Consider the following 22,018-nt stretch of genomic DNA (forward strand, 5'->3'; position numbering starts at 1 on the left):
GCAGAAGATGGAGGACGAAGAAAGGAAGGGGCAACAATAAGAGGCTCTGTGGTCATTATGATGTATAAGAGTACATTAGCTGACCTGGACAGGAGCTGAGAGCTCTTTCTTCATTAGCACAGCTCCCACAGGACACCATTCACATCAGCTCAGCATACAGCAGCTCCATTGCATTACAACACCAGCACACTGCTGGATGCTGCTCAGTTTACTCAGATGTCCACTGATGGGGCATGTTTTAATAACGATGAGAAAAATCAAAGATATTCACAGAAAATAATAATAATAAAACTATCATACTGGTGATGTATCTGTGACTTTAAAAAAAAACAAAAAAAAAAAAAACAAACAAACACTAAACCGAACACAAAAAGAGGGGAAAAACAGAAACCAAAACAAATAAAACAACAACAAAAAAAAAAAGAACAAAGAGAAGAAAAACAGACCAAACGAAGAAACAAAACACACAGACACAAAAAAACAAACAAAAAACAGGACAGCAAAACAGAACAAAACTAAGAAAAAAACAACAACAATGAAACGAAGCCAAGAACAAAAAACAAAACAAAACTAAAGATGAATAGAATGAAAACTAAAATATTTTAAAACAAACTATTATAAAAAATAAAAAGCCAACATGAAAACAAACTATATATAAAAAAACTAACCACTAAAATATATTTAAAGGGGTCATGAACTGGCTTTTTAAATTTTATTATATACGCACAATCGGCACATCATGGAATTTAACTGTCAATTTTGTCCCCGCCCCCTTTTTTGGGGGAAAACAAACTAGACTCCTCATCAGCAGCACCTCAATGAATGCAGTACATGAGATCCACGGGGAGGAGTCGGATCACGATCCAAGGAGGTGGGGATGGGTAGGATTAGGGTTGGGTTTAGGGATCAGGGGGCGGAGTTGGATCTGGATCCGACTCCTCCCCATGAATTTCATGTTCCACAGTGAGAACCAACTCCTCCCCATAGGCTTCAATACAAAATAACGGCAAAAACCAACGTCCGTACACAGCCGCCAGGAGTAAATAACTTAAGAAATCACTTATATAAAAGATGTCAAGTAATTATATGTCCACCCTGCCTGCCATAGAGCGTGAAAGATACTTGCTACCAAAAAAAAAACAAAACGTGGCTGCCATCGCATCATCCATGTGGATGCAGCAAACTGATGGTGGTTGAGGAGAGATCCCCTGATATTATTGTAAAGTGCTTTGGGTGTACAGTAGTACATATGAAAGCGCTATATAAATACCTCTTTCATTCAATATGATCAATTTCAATCACCTAATGCAAATGAGCAGGCCTGTGCATAAATGCAATTGGGCATACATATACACATACACACGCACAATGTGAAGACGCCCTCTAGTGGTGATTTAAGTCCTTCTCAAAAAGGTGCAGGAGTCTCTATCACTATGTTTTAGTAAACATGTTGTTGTGGGTGTTTAAGTATGGTGCTAAGGCGTTCTTGGTGGACTGACCCAAGTCAAAAGATCCCTCACACAAGTGTGTGTGATATTCTGATACCCAAATATGTCTCACGTCCCTCTTTCAATGTCTGCTGCTGTAACGTCCACCAGGCAAAAATATTCAAAAGAAGTGATTTTTTACAAGATGCATGAGATTTCATTCATGTTTGTAAAACAAAGGCTGTAGGATGTGTAATATGATAAAAGTTTTCAGGTTGAAGAATAAAGTCAAACGAGTTTCAAATAGATTCAAGAAATTTATTTGATATATTGTAGTCTACAGTAAAACATTGTAGATGCAATATATCGCAGACAAGTTGTCGCTGACAGAAGCATGCAGTGAAAAGGCTTAAATAAATTACTGCCTACAAACAGAACAGCTTAATCCCATCAGCCTTTTAATGAAAATAAACTCTTTTATACAATACAAAAAAGAAAAAAAGGGAGGAAAAATAAATAAAGCTGTTCCACCTTGCAGAGGAAACATGTTAAATTGTTAAATTATAGTGAATGAATACATTTAGTGGAATGTACAATTATTTGTTTCTAACTTTTAGAAAACCTGCAAACGTTAAAATGAATGAGCTGGTAAATAAATCAAGCTTATTGAATTAATATGAGGATGGATTCTGTTAAATTCAGAAAACTTTAGTGCAGCCAGTGGCAACGAAATGTTTGCATTACATACACAAAGCGTATATTTAAATGGAGAAATTACCGAAACCGTAGTAAACTTCTTAATTGCTTGTGCGAACTAGTTGCTTGAAGCTTGCAGTTATAGAGTTCAACTATATCAGACTTCATACAAGAATTACAATTCTCAATTGATGTTGTCAGAACACTGCAGCCTTTGTCTTCAAATGTTCCCCTCGTCATTTTTATTACATGCCATTAATCCGAGTTGCATACATTTTGGCTAGATAACTTCATGAATACTTATTTCGGCGAATCGTTCATTACTCTCAATGGCGAACTGAAGGGAGAACTAAACATCTATCTGTCTCTTCATACAATCATGTTTAGTTTAGCAGGTCAAAAGCAGCTGTTTATGAAAGATGGATCTACAGTATAACACGCCTTGACGGAACGGTTCAATCTTTTGTTGTTATTTTTTTTTTATTAGTGCCGTTTCTGTTCTTCCGCGAAAGGTGGCACCATTTCTCACTAGACTCCTGCCGTTTCTGTCTGTTGGATAGTCCGGGAAGGTAGACTCCTCCGAGTCCGCAAATGAAGTCTTAACCTGAAGACGACCAGAAATAAAATTAATGATCATCATCACTGTGGGTTGTTTACCTCTGAATACGCTTAATCATACAGCACCACTCACATAGTTTTCAATTAAAATACAATAATTTTGGACAAATACAATTAGTCAGTAACAGGTTTGTTTTTGTGGCTTCAATAAATATGCTTCATATAAAGAAATAATACAATGATTCAGAATCATATATATAAGTGTAAGATGTGACTTCGTTAATCTGGTTTGTTAATTTCTGATAATTTTGGCAAGTAGAAAAATCTGAATGGCTGGTAACTTAAATGCACAAACACTGTGGGTTTTATACCTGTGGTCACTGCTTTTCATCAATCTTCAGCTCGACTCCTTTGGCTTGGTTGGCGTGCTTGACTTTTGACTTCTGTTTGCTTGTGAGCTCAAAGGGTAGACCCCTCTTCCTCTGGATGTGGGTGCCGGGGGCAGCCGCTGTCGGGCTGGAGGGCTCAGAGTTGGGTGGGGTTGAGGGAGGAGGCGTGGAGCCTTGACCTGTAGAAAACATGGAGCTTCAGAAAAAGTACTGTCCTGACAAGAACAATTTTATGTCTGGTCATAGTAGCAATGGTATGATTAGTTATTAACAATAAGGGCGAAGATTGCTTCTTTGGATTAGTAAATTCACATTCTTATGTGCGAACAGGGAGTGTAGTCACAGAGAGAAAAACATAGCCTAGCTGAAAGAAAAGAAAGCTGCACAATGAATCATGTTAGTCTGATGATTGACGCGTCTCACCGGCAGTGCTGCTGCTGGCCTGAGAGTCATCTGACATGGGAGGCTCCGCCTCTTCCTGGATTGTAGGTACTGAGGCGAGCAAACCTGTCGCACAAAAAAAGCCATGGTTACAAATTTTTGCAAATGCCGATAAAGTCGTCATCCACAACTGCACAACAAATATCATACAGATATAATGAAATGCAATGTTAAGTCGCTTTGGATAAATGCGTCTGCCAAAAAAAAAGCAGCATAAAATGTACCGACATACTTTTCTATTTTATCCTTTAGTAAAATGCTGTAACTAGCTGTATTTTTAATTCAAAACTTCTATGGTGAGAGCTCTTTTAATCTTAACACCACTATAGTCTTAACTGAAGTCTTTTTAGTCTTAACTAAACATACACAGGTTGTTTTTTTATTCTGACATTGCAATGTTCATTAAAAAATCCTCTAAAATTAGCAATCAGTACAGTGGCCCAGATATCATGTATTATCTGTTAAATGACAGCTTTGAAAAGTTTTCTCAAAGTATTGAATCATTTGCATGCATTTAAAATTCAATAAATGACAATCTTGAGCTAATGCAAATGTACTATTTTCCATATTGTGTGGGCAAGCATGATCAGACCTCTGCACTCCAAGTTTCAAATCCATTATATGCATACATAACTAATAGACTTGTGCAAGGCCAATTTTCCCCTTTTGTGTGATCCTGACCTTAAAGCTGCAGTTTGTAGATTTTTTAGGGTTAAAAATTATCCAAAATACATATTTGAGAAAATACATAACCAGCCAGTGTTCAAAACCATCTGCTTGCCATAGCTTGATTCAAAGCGGGAAGCTTGTAATAATACTGGCGGATTTCCACGGGAGATTCGAGCATGTCTTTGTCACATCACATCTGTACACATAAAGAAGGAGCTAGTCGGCTATATTGCGTGTTGAGGATGCTGGAGGTGGAGATTTATAGCCTTTTCTCATGCTTAAATATCCCCTTATACAAGCTCTTAATATCATAAGAACAATTTTTTGTTGGTGACAAATGCTGTAATTTCCTGTTTCCTCCATTAGAGGGCTGTAATAAACCGTTGTGTTTGATAGATCCACTGTGTGTTACTCACTAAGGCCTCTGTAGTGTGACAGCTGCTGGTAAACTTGTTTCATTCGTTCGATGTTAAGCCGGCTGCTCTCGGCATGATTGATCATAGGTTTAGGATAGTCCACACCCACAATGCAGTTGGCCGCTTTCTGCACCGATTCTGGAGCGTTCCATGGCTCGTAGATGTAGCGGTTAGGATAGTCTTTCAACTTCGGGATGTACCTCCTGCATGTGAGAATGTATTGATGGTTTTATAACAGACACTTACAAATAATGGCAAAATATCTTTCTTTAAATTATACACATTTTTTTATTACAAAAGACAAATTAGCATAAAAAGCATCGGAGTTAAAGCATTGGAGTAAAATTCGGAGTCGCTATGGAGGATGAAGAGCAGCTGGCACAAGATCGCCAGCACTGGAAAGAACTGGTTCATCTGGTCGGGTCAACGCACAGGGATGGGATGTAAACCCATACCCAATGCAGGAGCTTAATACAATACAATACAATACAATACAATACAATACACAATTTTATAGCAGCTCCTTTGAAAGCACAGTGGAGGGATCTGAACCTGAGGCGGTTTACATAAGCCTTTATGCAACAAATCTACAAAACTCTAAATAGATAACACCTGCCAGTGATGTAAGACGTGCTGTCTTACTGTGGTTAAGGGCTGGTGTGTTTACCTGATGTACTCTCCGGTGGGATCCGTCCTGCGGCCAAACCCCACGGGACAGTAACAGTGGAAGAATTGCTGAAAGAACGCACTGCAGGAGAGCCACATCCAGCTGCCTGCGTTCACGCTCCAATCGGCATCCAACAACAACTCCTCAAACACCTGAGAGATAGAAAGAGTTAGATTAAGAGAGAAAAAGAATAAAAAGGAAGAAAGGGGAAGTTGCACCATCTTATTTACTTTCATTCCGCTTTCCCAGCTCATCCACAGGTCTCCTCGAGTGAGGAAACAGGCTACGGCATGCCGGGCCAGGTGGTGGATCCAGCCCTCCTGTCTTAGCTGGGTCATGATGGCATCGATCCAAGGGAACCCTGTCCGACCTTCAGCCCATTTAGCCAGTGCCTCGGGGTTGTGATCCCAGGGAATCTGTACGCAGATGGGGTTTCCCTCCATACGGTCAAAGTTGGGGTTGTTGGTGCCCGCTGTGTAGAAAAACTCTCGCCACAGGAGCTGGCCAAAAAGCGAAAGGGGTGGACTAGACCGTCTCCGCAGCTGGAAAAGTGCAAAAGGTCATGAAAATGGTTGTGAAATCTGTTTTACTATGCCGTAGTTTTACAGTATGTCTTTTATGACCATACATGCATACTCAAAAAGGAAACACCAATAATTAATTCTCATACTTTATTATTGCTGCCACATTTTGAATTAACACAACAAAAATAACTTCATGAGGTATCCACCTGGGACACTTCTTAATGAGTAATGAAGGAGCACTTGATGGCTGCTTTGGCATCACCATGGTTTTTGTTAATAAATTAAAATGTATACAATTCATATTCATCTCTAAAATTAAATTCAAACATTTCAACATAAGCCTTCAGATCAAAAGGTTTATTAAGATTATGGGAAATATAAATTCAGTCAAATGTGCCCAAAAGTTTAGCTGGTAGTGAATATTTAATACACGTTTTCTTGTGGTGTACCCCAAGGCTTGATTTTGGGTCCCTTTATTATTTAAGTTAAATGCATGTATTAATTTAGCAAGTTTAATTATTATTCAAATTGAACTTCCACTTTCATTATTTCTATGCCATCTACCACTCATTATTAAACTATTACACTTGCACTTCTCTGGATGACTACCAACAATGTCATAAAATAACAATTACTTACCTTTATATAAAGTTCACGCAGATTGTAGTAAAAAACACGACATGACAGACAGCCAAATCGCAGGTAAGGACTAAGTCCAGTTGGGCTGGCGAACAGTGATTGAGCCGTTATTCTGGGCCTCTCGAAATTCGCTACCCAGGCCTGCATCAACACAAAAAGAGATTAAATCAAAATATAACAACCAATATAAAAACATTAAAAAAAAAAAAAAAAAAAAAAATTTTTAATGGGTAATATTATACAACCATTTATTAATTATTCCTTTCTAGAAATATAATTGAGTAATATATATATATATATATATACACACACATATAAACCAATTCAACAGCTGCATTTCTTGTTTATTAGTCATTATTAAATCGTGTAACTCCATGAGGTATCTCCAAGTCTTACCTTTCTGTCTAAATGTTTATTTAATCTTTCCATGGCTTCTGTCTCACCACCCTTCCATACATGTGTGGCGTCACCCTGAGTCTTAAAACCCAGCTCCTCAAGAGAGGGCACGCCATATCGTTCGTCGTGGTTATCCGCGATCTGCGTCCGACATCTGTCCATCTGCTCTTGAGTGACAGTCGGCAGCGGTTTCCTGGGAAGTTCAAGTCTGTTCACAATGGCTTGAAACCTCTTGAAAGTGAGAGGGGGGCTGTGGTTGTTCATTTCTATGATCCTGAGGGGAAACCAAAAACATGTCTCTGATTTTACGGTCTATAAGCAGTTATTTTCTCTCAAAGGTTGAATATTAATAGAACTCAGAAAGGGAAAGGTCTTTGTTTTAAGCTAGTTTGATTTGATCTTGTTGACTGGCTGTCAAAAGTTTAGTGTAGAAATAAATAATTTTCAAAGGCATCATAAGGCTCAACAATAAATGCGAAAAAGTGTTTTGAGCCAGTTGATGTCACAGGCCCAATTTGATTTACATTAGTGTATCACAATAACACAAAATTAAAAACATTTTTGATCAAAAGACATTCATAATGTTACAGATGCTGTACTTTTGAATTTCTATTCAACAAAGAATCCTGAAAAAAAAAAAAAAAAAAAGCACAACTATTTATCCATAATAAGAAAGTTCTTGAGCAGGAGACATTAAAATTATTTCTGAAAGATCGTGCGACACTGAAGACGAGTATTGACGCTGAAAATTCAGCATTGCAATCACAGGAATGCAAGTAAAATGTACAATATATTAAAAATAGTTATTTTAAAGTGTAATTACATCATTTTATATTTAATAATAAAGTGTTTTACTGTATTTTTTAATCAAATAAATGCAGCCTTGGTGATTACACGCATAAATTAAAACCAAACATTTATGTGCACATTAATTAAATGCACCCAAATATTTAAAAACAAATATTAAAAACACTATGTATTGGGATCAGTACAGGAAAAAACCTGATCGACGTTAACAGAACCATGCTTGTTTGTAGGACATTTCACTTATAGCTCATTCAACTACACCAATCAGTTTCAAACAACCTGAGGTGGCACTCCATAAAAAGCTCAGTTTTATTCTTTAGGAAACAAGGTCACTAAAGTAAGGTCATATTCAATCAAATAGGAAAGAGTGGCTGGCAGCGTGTCCAGACACACTTCCCCACACATTCTCCAAATGCACGCACACAAGTCCCAGGCTGGTTCTGAAAAGAACCAACAGTCTCAGTCTGCCCTCTTAATGAGAAACAACAGTCTTAACACATTAACAGCCTGTCCCTTATTAATAGTCCTGATCTTATACAACCGTCTATATCCAACAGGGGTGGAGCCCTGCCATTGGCCGGTTCTCTCGGCACAGTGCAGAATCAAAGGGCACCCGCGTGTTTGTTAGGAAAAGCCAGGCGCTCCCTCGCACATGTTTGCAGTGGTGACTTGCATGCTGAGCTATTTTACCCTCCCTCCAACCCACAGCACATGTTTCTCAGTGTGACCGTCAGGGCCGCTTTCAGTCACCAGATGGCAGTAGAGTCTCATTTCTTCTGTCTGAACTAGAGATTGACGTCACACTCGCACCCGCACATGCATTCACACACACGCTTATGGATGCAAGCTCATTCTCTTCCCCTCTGAATGAGAGATTCTGGGCATATAATACATTTATGTAATCTATGCAAAAGGACACTTGTTTTACATTACACATCAGGAGTAGTTTTATCTGCACGGTAATCTGAGAAGGGGAGAGTCAAACTCATGTTTGGTAATACACTCAGGAAAAGGATAAGAGATTGTGAGTTGCACATGAACAGAAGTGCAGACCAGAGTCACAGTGCCGCAAAGTTCATCATTATGTCACATTATGTGAATCACATTTGTGAAATCACAAGTGCTGGCAAAGTTTACTGAGTAATCTAGTCAATGATTAGGGAATGTGAACATGCCGGCTGCTGCGTTTTGGATAAGCTGAAGACAGGATAAAATAATTTGGGGCAGACCAATTTACATTAAGTTGCAATAGTCTAACCTTGATGAAATAAGTGAGTGGATAACAATTTAAGTAAGTATGGGAAAGAAAATGTTTAATCTTAGCGATCAATCTCAGGTGATAAAAACTACTCATCAATAGCACTGAGAAAAGTAAATCAATAAAGAGATAATGACTCCAAGATTCCTCACATGATCTTGTACGTTTGACAACAACAGGGCAACTAAGCCAGGTAAGCAAGAGAAAGAAGAACCTAAGATGAAGACTTCGGTTTTGCTCTCATTTCATTGTTAGAATTTATTTGCCAGCCAATGTTTAATATCTTTAAAGCAATTTAAGGCATTTTCTACTGAACAGTTCTTCTCTACATACCCTGAAAAATAACATTTGGAATCGTCGGCATAACAGTGGTAAGATATGCTGTATTTCTGAAAAATAAATCTATGGGGAAACATCTACAGTAAAAAAATCACAAGGGTCCTAAAATTAACCCTTGAGGGACACCACGTTTTAGCTGAGCTGATGTAGAAGAGAACTTGCCTAAATTAACAGACTGTTTTTCCTTTTTGATAGGAGGAAAAACACTGGAGGGTCGTCCCCTGGATGCCCACCATACATTCTAAACCATCTAGAATATTATGGTCAATTGTATCAAATGCATCACTGAGATCTACAAGTAGGACAACAGGTGAACCTGAGTCCATGGAGAGTAAAATATCATTGGTGATGTTCAATAATGCAGATTCAGTGCTGTGCAAACATTTGAAACCAGACTAAAATGTATCTAAAAGCAGGGGTCACCAAACTTTTTTCTCTGGGGGCCACATTATCGTTCCTGACTGTGATGGGGGGCCGGGGCTATATAAAATAGAATTGTGTGACAAAGACCAAACTGACCACCAGCAGGCCTCATAGTAGAGATTACTAGCCTGGCACAGCCATATTTGTTTATCATTAATAGTTGTTTGCAAAAGTAGTAATCGAGTCTTCACACTTTGTTTTAATTTGAAATACCACAGATTTTCCATTTATTTATTTTCGAATACAAATAACATCAAACCTGTCAAGGTAAGAAACATCTGCCTAGTTGAGGTGAGTGGCACTGGTAAGGATGAATGAAAAATTATAAATTATAGGTAGGCCTGTTACTATTTATAATAATTGTGTACAGCACTTAATAAAGGTCAAATAAATAGGCCTATAAAATAAATAAATAAACATTGAAATTATAACAACAACATGAGTAATAGAACTAGTCAGCTCTTATGCCTATCCAGGTGAGCATGCTCAGTAAACAACAAAATACCAAATGCAGACATGTTATTATTTTCCAAAAAGCAATTTAAAAAAATAGGCCATGACGACTTTTGGGGATTGCCGGTTCAAGTAGTGGGGGGCAGAGGGGTTGGGGGGCCAGTCAAAGGGGTGTGGCGGGCCTGATTCGGCCCACGGGCCTTAGTTTGGTGACCCATGTAATAGAGCCAGACCGATAAATGATTTTGAAGGCCGATACCGATACAAATATTTGTTGGTTTCAAAATCCGACATTCCGATATAATCGGCCGATATTATTATTATTCTTATTTCAGAAACGCGCAACAAAATATTAACAGACTTCCCTAACATTAGTTATTTGTAGTTATACTAATGTTTTTTAGAGTTTTAACTAAAATAATATGATAATGCATTTTAAAAAGAAACTTGGTTCTATTGTCACAACAGAACAGAGGAACATCAAAATATTTTAATGAACATCAAAATATAAAGTTCTGATAAATAATAATTAGTCCCTAAATTGCCTTATAGTTATAAGCTACCTTATAATTACAGTTATTTTTGACAACACTCACGACAAGGTTGAAGCGTGATTCGTCCGTTTTTATTTTATTTTTTAAATATTCATTTATCGGCTATTATACCTGCTGATACCGATATTTTAGAAAATGCCAAATATCGGCCGATAATATCGGCCTGCCAGTTTGGAGATCGGCCTGTAGAAAAGTGTTTTTTTTTAAATGTAAAATTGTGTTTAAATCTGCTTGGCACAACTCAACTTGCTAATGAGCTGTTAATTATAGCGTCACACTGAAACTGATAGTCATAAAGACTACTTTAAAAAGGCGTGGAGAAAGAATGTACAGCTTGAACCAGGAGCACTTTTTTTGGAGACTACACCATTTTGGAGACTACTTCTGCTAGTTGTTCTGGTGTAACTGGTTCAAAGTGAGTCCGAGAGCTGGATAGGGGAGGAATTAATGATTGATTAAAAGGAGTAGGTACAATTCCACATTTAATCCATTTAATTTTGTAAAGGAGTATAAAAATGTTTCACAGTTTTCTTGGGTAACGTCTAAAACAGTATTTTTGGTTGGGTTTAAAACAGAATCAATTGTATTGAACAAAACCTCCTTTCCTTTAGCTACTGCTCTCTGATAGTTTGTTAAGGACTCCATTAAGATGTCATAAGAGACTTCAAGCTTGTCTCGTTTCCACTTACGCTCAGCTTTTCTGCATACAAAATGGGCAATAATAGCTGCATATTACACAACTATAAATGTAATTAACCCCTCCCCCTTCTTTTGTTGCCAAAAATATCAATATCTCTTTATTACAACTGCAAATTTACACACAATTGTCCACTAAACTGCACGTATTATTTGAATTTTATGATAAAATGGAATTTGAAAACTAAGACTTTGCTTCTTACCAGAAATAACAAAGCTCTTTGTAATTATCGGATGGGAGGCGCAACAAAAAACATTTGGTGTGGGGAAAAAACGCTGATCTTACAACCCCGACTTGAAATTCATAGGGTCAAATAGAGCCTGCTTTAACGTCGCTTTTTTAAAACTGTTAATGTCTCTTTCACTTCAATGGCTCTAAATTCAACATATGGGTTTTCTTCATAACACAGTACTGACACATTTTTTTTCACCGTCTTTTGACTGATATAATCAGTAGAGGTCGTCCAATTCATCGCTTTTGCCGATTAATTGTATTAAAAGGACCACGTGACACTAAAGACTGGAGTAGTGACAATAAAAATTCAGCTCTGCCATCAGGAATAAATGATTACATATTACAATACAAGGTAGTAAAACAGGCACAAAAAATTAAAACAATTAATTATAAAAATATTGTTAATACACTACCCATCAAAAATGGACATACTTGAACGAATTTAATATTTAAGACAATTTAAGAGCAAAATATACATTAAGCCTATGAATGAATTTCTTTACAAAACCAAACTTTGTTAAGTTTGTGAGGGAACAACAGCATGTGTCAGTTTTCCCTGAGGAATGTGTGCGAGAGCAGTTCATCACCCACCTGTCTGGATTGTAGAGCGTGTGAATGTTTCGTACCACGGTTTCCACACCATATTCATGCGCCATTTTAATGATGGCTGCATCTCTTTCTTTTCCATAAGGCTCAGAGTCATATTCAAACGTGAGCCTTGTGACATTCCACTCCTGAAAGAGACAGATCCGATATACGTTAAATAATGACACAAATGGTCAAAGTAAATACAACATCAACATGTAGTATCTTTAAAAAATTATTACTAGCAGTATTTGTCAAAAGCAGCATAAAAAAGTGTTACATAAGGTTAAGTGAGGTCAATGACAGCCTCAAGTTAACATCATTAACCAGCTGCTGCTTTCAAGTACATCCGGTAATATAATCATTTAGTGTTTGATTACCAAATAAGGCTTAAAAAGGTGAGCCCTTAAGAGTAATGTCAATTTAAACTTCACACATGGCCACTGTGCTCTTCAGTTATTCTGAAGTAAACAATAGCTCATTCTGTGACATCTAGGTTATACAAACTCATTTTAAATGGCTGATGTGCCAGTGCCCTCACCCCCTTGCATAAACACAGCACTATTAACCTGCCAAAGGGTTCACACAACCCACTTGCCAAAGTCTGAATGAAGCATTGTCGTGAGAGAGAGAGAGAGAAGCCCCTTTGAATTGAATTGAAATTGAGAGAAGACTGCTCCGACTGCATGAAAATGTGATCTTTAGAAGCTGTGGGAGGGCGTGTGAAATTTAGAAGCTGTGGGAGGGCGCCAAACTTTAATACGTACGCCCGTTTCACACATACTCCGTGTCCAGTGCGTATGCGGTGCGTGTTGCAGGAGCAGCATAGGCTAAAGTGCTTTCACATATGCTGCGTTTGCAGTGCGTAACTGATCCGCGGCTGTACCACAAACACATACTCACTATTTTTATTTCAAATTCAGAAGTTATGCAGCAACTTTCATTAATATAGTTGTCAGCATTGTGATTCTCTTTTACAAACTTGAATGGACGTATGCACGTTTAAACACAATTTAAACAACGTAGGCATATAATTCCTTGCATTACTTCATACATATTAAGTCGCTCAAGCATGTAGTCAAATATTTAACCATGTATTTATACTAAAATCGCAAACATTTTAAATAAAAACTTAAAATTGACCAAAAAAAGCTGACTCTTGTGCCTTTTCTTTTGCATTTAATATTATTATTTTATCACAATAAATTTAATATTATTATTTTAATACGATAAATCTTGCACGTCACAAAGAACTTTTTCTACCGCCACAAAAGAGACGAGTGTCGTTCATTAAGTCCTTGTTGAGGTAAATTGTTTTCCTTGCTTAAAACCCCGGTCTTAAAGTAAAAAGAGGAAAAGTAGGCTAATATTTAATTAAATACACTTATGGTGAGATTATTACATTTTATATAATGAAATGCATTTATGGTGAAACTACTACATTTCCTGGTCAATCTGTGTTCATTTTGACCACAAACCGTGCGCTGTGACTTTCATTCGACGTTTACAGCAGAGCAGAAATAGACTCGGTGAGGAAACGATCTCTGCACTGCTGTACAAGCACCGCAACTGGAATGGATCTACAGGCTGCATCCGCATGCAGTGTGAAAGCTCTAACCTGTTAACATGGGTATGGAAAATGTAAAGAGTATGTGTGAAACGAGCATTAAGGTTATGGATTTGAATTGACCCCTAAAGACAACTATGCATAACATTAAAGTGATGATTGCCTTAGGAAACACCTTTCAAGCAATGAATATCGTGATTACTGGATGAGGAAAATAAGGATTAGAAAAATGATTTCAAAGAGATTTTCATGAAATTGGATTTTAAAGGGATACTTCAGGATTTACCATTAAGCTTTGTATTAGTAGAAAACCTGTAGTATTTTGGAATCACCATGCTTTCTACCCTCATATCACCCTAAGACAAGAGATTTATGTATTTTATGTCTGGAAAAAAATCCTCCGATAGAGGGTGGGATCTCACTCACAGAATGTACACATAGTGTCAGCCATTTATTTTTGGAAGCTAATTCTGCTTTTCCACTATACAGCACCAGCTCGACTTTGTTTGGTTTTCCACTGTGTAAAAGTTGTACCTGTACCTGCTTACAGGTACTTTTATTGTATCACCTCCGGTGAGGTTCTGAGCGAGCTAAGGCGAGCTGAGCCGATACTAAAATGTCATGTGAAAACAACGCCGACTGCTGATTGGTCGGAGAGAATAGTCACCATTCACTGCGTCATCATTGCCCGCGCCAGATGGAGTATCCAGAATATCCCTGCCGTTTTTAAATAGTTTGGCCAGAGATAGTTACTAAACTTACTACTATTATTATGACAACTCAGAAGAATACGCCGTGGTCAGACGAGGTGCAGACTTTCCTTTGTTTGGTTGCCGAAAAGAGGATCCCGTGAGAGCTTGATGGGGCAACAAGGAACAAAAGCCGTCGCTATGACGACCGGGTACTATTTGTGTTGGTACTGTCTGTAATGGAAAACGTAGCGACAAGCAAGCTGAGTCGAGTCAAGCTGGTACTGGTAATTCATTGTTTACATGCACAGCTTTTGTTTCAATCTAACTGAATTCATTCTGATACTGCGCTCTGTTACCGGTAGGTGTGCCTTCCTAGGGCAGCAAAGCAAGTGCATTCTGGGAGTTGTTGTCTTTCATCCGTATAAGCCAAAAATACATTTTATGGCTTTTCTCAGTCTAGAAAGCTCCAAATTCAAAAATAATTTCACATTTTTTCGACATAAATGACCCAATTTAAATACACATTCATCTTTCCAGAGGTGAAGTATCCCTTTAACACTAACTGCTTTGACTATATTGGCTGAAAATAATTTCAACTTCCCCAGACTTGAATGTGTAAAATTATGTGAGAGAACTTGATACAGAATGAAATCTAAAATGATTTCTGAAAGAACATGTGACACTGAAGACTGGAGTAACGATGCTGAAAACTCAGCTTTGCCATTACATGAAAAATTTACACTTAAAAATATATTGAAATAGAAAACATTTATATTAAATTGTATAATATTTCACAATATTACGGTTTAAATTAAAATAAAAGCCTTGGTGAGCAGAAGACACATATTTCATTTTATTTTTGATATTAATATTAAAATATTACACTAATAATTATCACATCACTTGCAAAAGACCCTATTAATGATAACCAATCAATAACATAACTGTTAATATATTAAAAAAGAGCTGAGGTTCAAATACTCAACATTATATCAAATACAACTTGGACAAACCTAACCGAAGTTTCAAGTTATGAGACATAAATGTTTAGATATTAGCCAAAGTGAGTCAAAAAGATACAAAACAAACAACTTGACAAATACAGACCTTAAAGACTCTTGGAAAGACATCGGTTGGCTGTCCTCGCACGACAAAAAGCCTTGAATTCAGTTTCCTCAAACTTGTGTCCAAATCTTCTAAAGATTCCAGTAAAAATCTGCAGGAGAGAAAATGTAAAAGATTATTTACAAAACTATGTATTAATATGCTGTGACCTTGCAAGCAGTGCTAGTTTCAGAAGTTATACACAACTTGCAAGTGGACCGTTATTTTAAGCATTCTTGAGATCACACCAAAAACACAAAAGAATAAAAAATACTGTATATTTTTTCAATCAACATCTGAAACAAAACAATTTAGAGGAGCAATACAATATCTATAGCATCATGCAATGATCAAACAAATTTTCTATTCATTTGCATTGGATGATTGTATCTGGGGACCAGAAGTACTACTAATCTCTCGTATTCTATACTAAAGCCATCTACTCCTAACACACTATTTAAGGCCTCGACTGGTTTAAAATAGGCATCGTAATGGATTCAAAAGATTCAAGTCATTGCAATGAATCAATCAAAATCCCCAATCCTACCGAGTCTTTTAACAAACAATTTGAGTATTTTATTAATTTAATAAAACTCTTACTGTGTGATTCAGCATGCACCATGTTTATTATTTTGTATTACGTATGTTTGCATACTCAAGCTTCAAATAAGGATTCAAAAGTTTTCATTTCATTACAACGCTCGGACTTAAAGTGAATTATAATATTTTTTTATCGCTGGTAGTTTATTCATTCAAACAAAATAGCATGTATGCTAATGCTAGTAAAACAGGCAGCAGCACACGTGAAAATCACGTGACTCGCACTAATGCATTTGGAATATTATTTTTTTACACTCTCCCACGTTCTTATTTCTGACTCGCGCGCTTTTGACTTCACCAACAACATTCACATCCAATGACGCCATAATGAAATTGTAATTTTAGCCGTTATATAAAACCAAAAGTGGGCGTGAGCAAAAGGACTAGCTGTTAGCTTCCATATAACTTAGCTGTATGATATCATCAGCAGCACTGTCACTGGACCGCCACAGTTATATATCTTTCACGCAATAATAGATTAATTCATTCATCGTATAAATGGAAATAACACACTAAGAGAAGTTGAGCTGACGTATCCAGCTGACTTGTAAAGTTTGTTCACCCTTTACGCGAGTGAATAATTTACGTTTACGACATAGTCGGTGATAAAACGTCGCCATTTTATTGTTTTTTTGTTCATAAATGTGATATTAGCACACGTTCTGCGTAACAAAAACATTTCACGACACCAGCTACCGTCACCATGCACACTCGGTCGGGCGCGTGTCAGGGCCAAAACATAACAGCGGCGGTGTAAATTACAAGAGCTGCGTAGTTACCTACCCTTCGCAATAGTACATAAACTACTCAGCGTACGTCTGTCTATAACCACAAACCACGAAAAACAAATGCCACTGACCTCCATCTGTTGACTCCCACAATGGCAGAACCTGCAAACCACGGGTCCAAAATATAAACACAGCGTACAGTATCCGCGCCATTGAGAGCTTCCTGCAAAGCCGGATTATCATGAAGCCGCAGCCCTTTACGAAACCAATGCACGGAATTCACAACCATAGTTACTTTTATTCCATCCTTAAGGTCAAATGAAGTCAATAGTAGTCCAGAAGCGCAAACAATCCCCAATTTCAGTCGTCCAGGGTCCACGTTACGTCTCTCTGTGAAGTTTGAGTTGAGGAGCAGTCCGAGTAGACGACGCAGTGAATTTTCCGCCTCTTCCCGCGTCCATTGGGCAACGGGATAACACGTGTACAGATTACCCAGAAGGAGTGACTTGAGCCAGCCCAGTCACGTTTCTCTCGTGTGTTGTTCGCAATGTTCCTGGGAAATAATCTTCAAATTATGACATCACACACTGAAGTGTTTTGAGGAAAGCAGATGGGAAATACATATCATGCACAGTTGTCCCAGTTGTGGATAGCCGTTGGGTCTGTCTACGTGTTTTATAAGCATGATCTTAAACTGAAGAAACGCACGTGAGGTGACCTGTTTGTTTTTCTGGTGTTTCGCGCCGCCTCGTGGTAGTTCTTCAAATTGCTGAAATTATATAAAACAAGGTTCAGAATAGATTATAGTCAGTGAACATTTAAAGGGAGTTCACCCAAAAATAATTACTCATCACCAAGTCCAAACTCGCAGCCTAAGACTTTCGTTAATCTTCAGAACACAAATAAAGATATTTTTAATGAATTCTGAGAGCTCTCATAAATAGCTACACAGCCATCATTTTAACGCTTAAAAAACTTTATATAGGGATCGTAAAACTAATCAATATGAATTAAGCGATTTAGTCCAAATTTTCTGAAGACACATAATCGCTTTATAATCATTTAATTTACGCTTTTATTCACATTTTTTGTGGATAATTGAAGTTTAAACATGTTTGCTAAGAACCAATGAGGTTCATTCTTGTGTTACGCAGCATGTTTGAGCTTCTTCAAGAACCAATAAGATTCATTCTTCTTTTTTCTTTGTGGATCAGCCTTTCCTTACTACCCTTGAAATAAATATATAAATAAATCCATAAATCCATAATAAAACCAATAAATAACTTTATAAATATCTAATAACATTATTAATATTCATACATTATGTATTTGTTATTCATACAAATGTATTTACTTGGACATTCTATATTGTGAATATAGTGCTAAACATTATGACACAATGGAATTTTTACGAAAGGAAGTTTTAAAAGAGTAAAAAGAACTAGAGATAATTAAATGATTAAGAATTGACCGCCATTGTGTGAATAATACATAATCATGCAATTCATTAAAAAGTAACTGTAATTTTATTATGAGCATTTCCGGTTGAAGGGCACGCTGGCGCGTTTGGCTGCCGCTCCTCTCTCCCATTTTTATTTTTAATTGTTTTTTATTTTGGCTATGAGCCAGTAAAGTCTATCTGTGTTTTGTATTTTTTTCACTTTCTACCGTGATGTGGAATTATGCTTCGCACGCTGGACTACTGCTTCTATCTCTGAGTGCTGTTTACTGGAATTCACTCTTCTGTTGCTTGGCCCAGGACGTACACTGCTTACACCGCTGTGAGGCTGCTGTTGGTGTGGACCTTCCCCAAATGGCTATCAGGTACACTGCTCGCCAGTTGTTGAACCTGAACAGACGTTTTGATACAGCGAATGATATACGAGCTCTCTGCAGTCATGTTGGAATACTGCGACCTAAGCGCTACATACATCGCTCTTCAAGGCGTAGTTTTTTAAGCTCAACATCTAAATCTGTCGCTTATCCGAGATTTCTGCGTGAACCCCATAGACTGCCGTTTAGACCTACAGGGGTTAATTTCAATAACTTATCAGCATTCAGGCGTGATGAGGTTGCATCGGATACATCGGCTCCCCCGCGTCTGCTGAAATCAGCACTGTTTAACGCGCGCTCGGTCAACAACAAAGCTGTTCTTTTATCTGACATTATTTTAGAAAAAAAGCTGGACCTTTTCTGTTTAACTGAAACTTGGCACAAAGAATCTGACGGTCTTCTTTTTAATGAACTGACTCCTGCTGGCTATGGATTATTTGATCTCCCACGTTCTTCTGGTAGAGGTGGGGGTATCATCGTGCTGCACAGTCTAAAGTTCAACTTGTGTCCCGTGGCTGCTCCCAAATTTGCCTCATTTGAATGTCTTGTTCTGAGTGTCTCTACGCCCCTTCCGACTGCAGTGGCTACAGTCTACAAGCCTCCTAAGACTAATAAAGACTTTCTATCTGAATTATCAGATATGTTGTCTTTTCTCTTCCTCAGATTTGAAAGAATTCTTTTACTGGGGGATTTCAACATTCATATGGACATAAAAGACTCCGCAATAACAAAAGACTTTCTGTCCATATTGGAGTGCTTTGAATTAGACCAACTAGTAGACTGTCCTACGCATGACAAAGGCCACACCTTAGACCTTGTGATTTCCAGTGGTTCATTTGTGACTCAGTTAACTACCACTGATTTAGGTCTGTCTGATCACCGGGCTGTCATTTTTAATTTGGAAATACCTGTCATGTATACAAACACTTCACGCATTATAAATTATAGGAATTGGAGATCTATTGAGCCCTCTGATTTTTCTGACTTTATTGACTCTCTTTTAAACTGTGACTCTCTATCTGATGATCTGGATGACAATGTTTCAATGCTGAATTCTGTACTGTTGTCTGGCCTGGATACGCTGGCTCCCTGGAAATCACGATCTGTTTCTTTTGCACGCTCTGCTCCTTGGTACAATGATGATCTGCGTGCCATGAAGACTTTGTGTCGCAAAATGGAGCGTAGATGGCGCACCTCAGGTTTAGCTGTTCATCACCAGGCCTGGAAAGACAGCTTATTCAAATATAAGTCTGAAATTGTGTCAGCAAGATCTGTTTATCTTTCTCATATAATTCTCAGCAATCAGAGAAACCCCAAAAAACTGTTTCACTCAATTAACAAGCTGCTTAAAAATCACAGCGTCTCTAATGTTCCTGCTTCAACTCACCTTTGTAATATGTTTTTGGAGTTTTTTAGCACCAAAATTGACAATATTCGAAACCACATTGTTGCCACTCATACCATTGCTGCCTCCTCTTCAGATACATTTGCATTTTCTGGTGTCTCGCTCTCTAATTTTGCAATTCATGATTCCCAGTCTCTGTGTAATACGGTTTCAAAACTGAAAGCCTCAACTTCTAGAGTTGATCCTATACCAGCTTGCCTTTTTAAATCATGTTTTGATTCCCTCTCTCCCTTTGTTTTGAGAATTATCAATAACTCCCTGTGCACTGGTGTTGTGCCAGCTGCACTTAAAACTGCTGCTGTCACCCCTGTACCAAAAACTAACAACACGGACTTTGATAATCTGAATAATTTTCGACCCATCTCTAATCTTCCATTCCTCGCCAAAATTTTAGAACAAACAGTGGCTTCTCAACTACTGTCTCATCTTTCTGCTAATGATCTTTTTGAGCCACTTCAGTCTGGATTTCGGAAACTGCACAGCACTGAGACAGCACTGGTCAAAGTGACTAATGATTTGTTAATGGCATCTGATTCTGGCCGTCTATCTATACTGATTCTTCTTGATCTTAGTGCCGCTTTTGACACTATAGATCATTCGATTTTAATCAATCGCTTAGAGACCATTTTTGGAGTTTCTGATTCTGCATTAAATTGGTTTAAGTCCTATCTCTCTGATCGCAAGCAGTTTGTTGTGATGGGTGATTACAAGTCCGAGGTCGGTGTGGTGCGCTCTGGTGTTCCCCAGGGATCAGTTTTGGGCCCGTTACTTTTTAGTATTTACATTTTTCCATTTGGGCAACTTTTAAGAACTCTTGGTCTTAATTTTCACTTTTATGCCGATGACACTCAGATCTATTTACATTCAAAACCTGATATCAATATGCCTGTGTCTTATATTTCTCAGTGTTTTACTGAGATTAGGAAATGGATGTCTGAAAACTTTCTCTGTCTGAACAGTGATAAGACTGAAGTGATGCTTATTGGTTCACCTCATCAGTTGCGTAAAGCAGAGTCCATAACTTTAAGTATGGATGGCTCAGCTTTGAAATTACAAACTAAACTAAAAAATCTGGGGGTAATATTTGACGCCAATTTAACATTTGACCATCATGTTCGTAACACAGTCAAAACATCATTTTTTCATCTCAGAAACATTGCCAAATTACGTTCTTTGTTGACATTCTCTGTGGCTGAAAAGTTAATCAATACTTTTGTTTTTTCAAGAATTGATTATTGTAATGCTTTGCTGGCTGGGGTTTCTAAAGCTACCCTAAGTAAATTACAGTTGGTTCAAAATTCGGCTGCTAGAATTCTGACTGGGACCAGTGCAAGGGAACACATTACACCAATCCTGGAAAAATTGCACTGGCTTCCAGTCAGTTTTCGTATTGATTTTAAAATTCTCATGCTCACTTATAAGGCCCTGAATAACTTGGCCCCTCAATATTTGCGTGAGCTCTTAACCCCCTACTCTCCTACACGTGCTTTGCGATCTTCTGAAGCTGGTCTTTTAACCGTCCAAACAACACGGCTAAAAACTATGGGTGATCGGGCTTTTTCTTCTTTAGCTCCAAAATTGTGGAATTCCCTGCCCTCTGAGATTAGAAATGCAGAATCACTTAGAGTTTTTAAATCCTCCCTTAAAACGTACTTTTTTAGGGTGGCTTTTATGTGACTGTGTGATCACTGTGATTGTTATTTTATTTGCCTTTTATTTTATTGCTTGTTTAGTTCTTATTGCCTAGACTGTTGTGTCTGTCTAATTCCATTATTTTTTATGTAAAGTGCTTTGAGATACTACTTTTAAAGGCACTATATAAAATAAAGTTTTATTATTATTATTATTAATAAAACGTAATATAATTCAATAACAAACTATCTTTTTGGAATCTAATTAGCTAATCCAGATTACATG

General features: G+C 37.6%; 1 protein-coding gene across 1 annotated transcript; it reads right to left on the reverse strand.

Moving 5' to 3' along the window:
• Window positions 1-1,731: 1,731 nt before the first annotated feature.
• cry2 (cryptochrome circadian regulator 2) lies at window positions 1,732-17,541 on the reverse strand. The gene is made up of 11 exons (XM_039648184.2): window positions 16,995-17,541; window positions 15,539-15,647; window positions 12,179-12,321; window positions 6,823-7,096; window positions 6,427-6,567; window positions 5,494-5,805; window positions 5,264-5,415; window positions 4,597-4,799; window positions 3,494-3,577; window positions 3,053-3,249; window positions 1,732-2,727 (listed from the first exon to the last, which is right to left on the reverse strand). Exons 1-10 carry the CDS (start codon window positions 17,150-17,152, stop codon window positions 3,059-3,061), a joined length of 1,767 nt encoding a protein of 588 aa, XP_039504118.2. The 5' UTR covers window positions 17,153-17,541; the 3' UTR covers window positions 1,732-2,727; window positions 3,053-3,058.
• Window positions 17,542-22,018: the final 4,477 nt, after the last annotated feature.

This window comes from Pimephales promelas, chromosome 25, assembly GCF_988280905.1.
Source record: "Pimephales promelas chromosome 25, fPimPro1.hap1.1, whole genome shotgun sequence".
Classification (NCBI taxonomy): Eukaryota; Metazoa; Chordata; class Actinopteri; order Cypriniformes; family Leuciscidae; genus Pimephales; species Pimephales promelas.

Excerpts from the sequence above, each read along its gene's own strand:
- cry2 (XM_039648184.2), bottom strand. The coding sequence starts at position 17,152 with ATGGTTGTGAATTCCGTGCATTGGTTTCGTAAAGGGCTGCGGCTTCAT. Across the intron at positions 5,806-6,426 it reads TGCGTGAACTTTATATAAAG|CTGCGGAGACGGTCTAGTCC; the intron begins GTAAGTAATTGT and ends GCACTTTTCCAG. Across the intron at positions 4,800-5,263 it reads CCCACCGGAGAGTACATCAG|GAGGTACATCCCGAAGTTGA; the intron begins GTAAACACACCA and ends TCTCACATGCAG.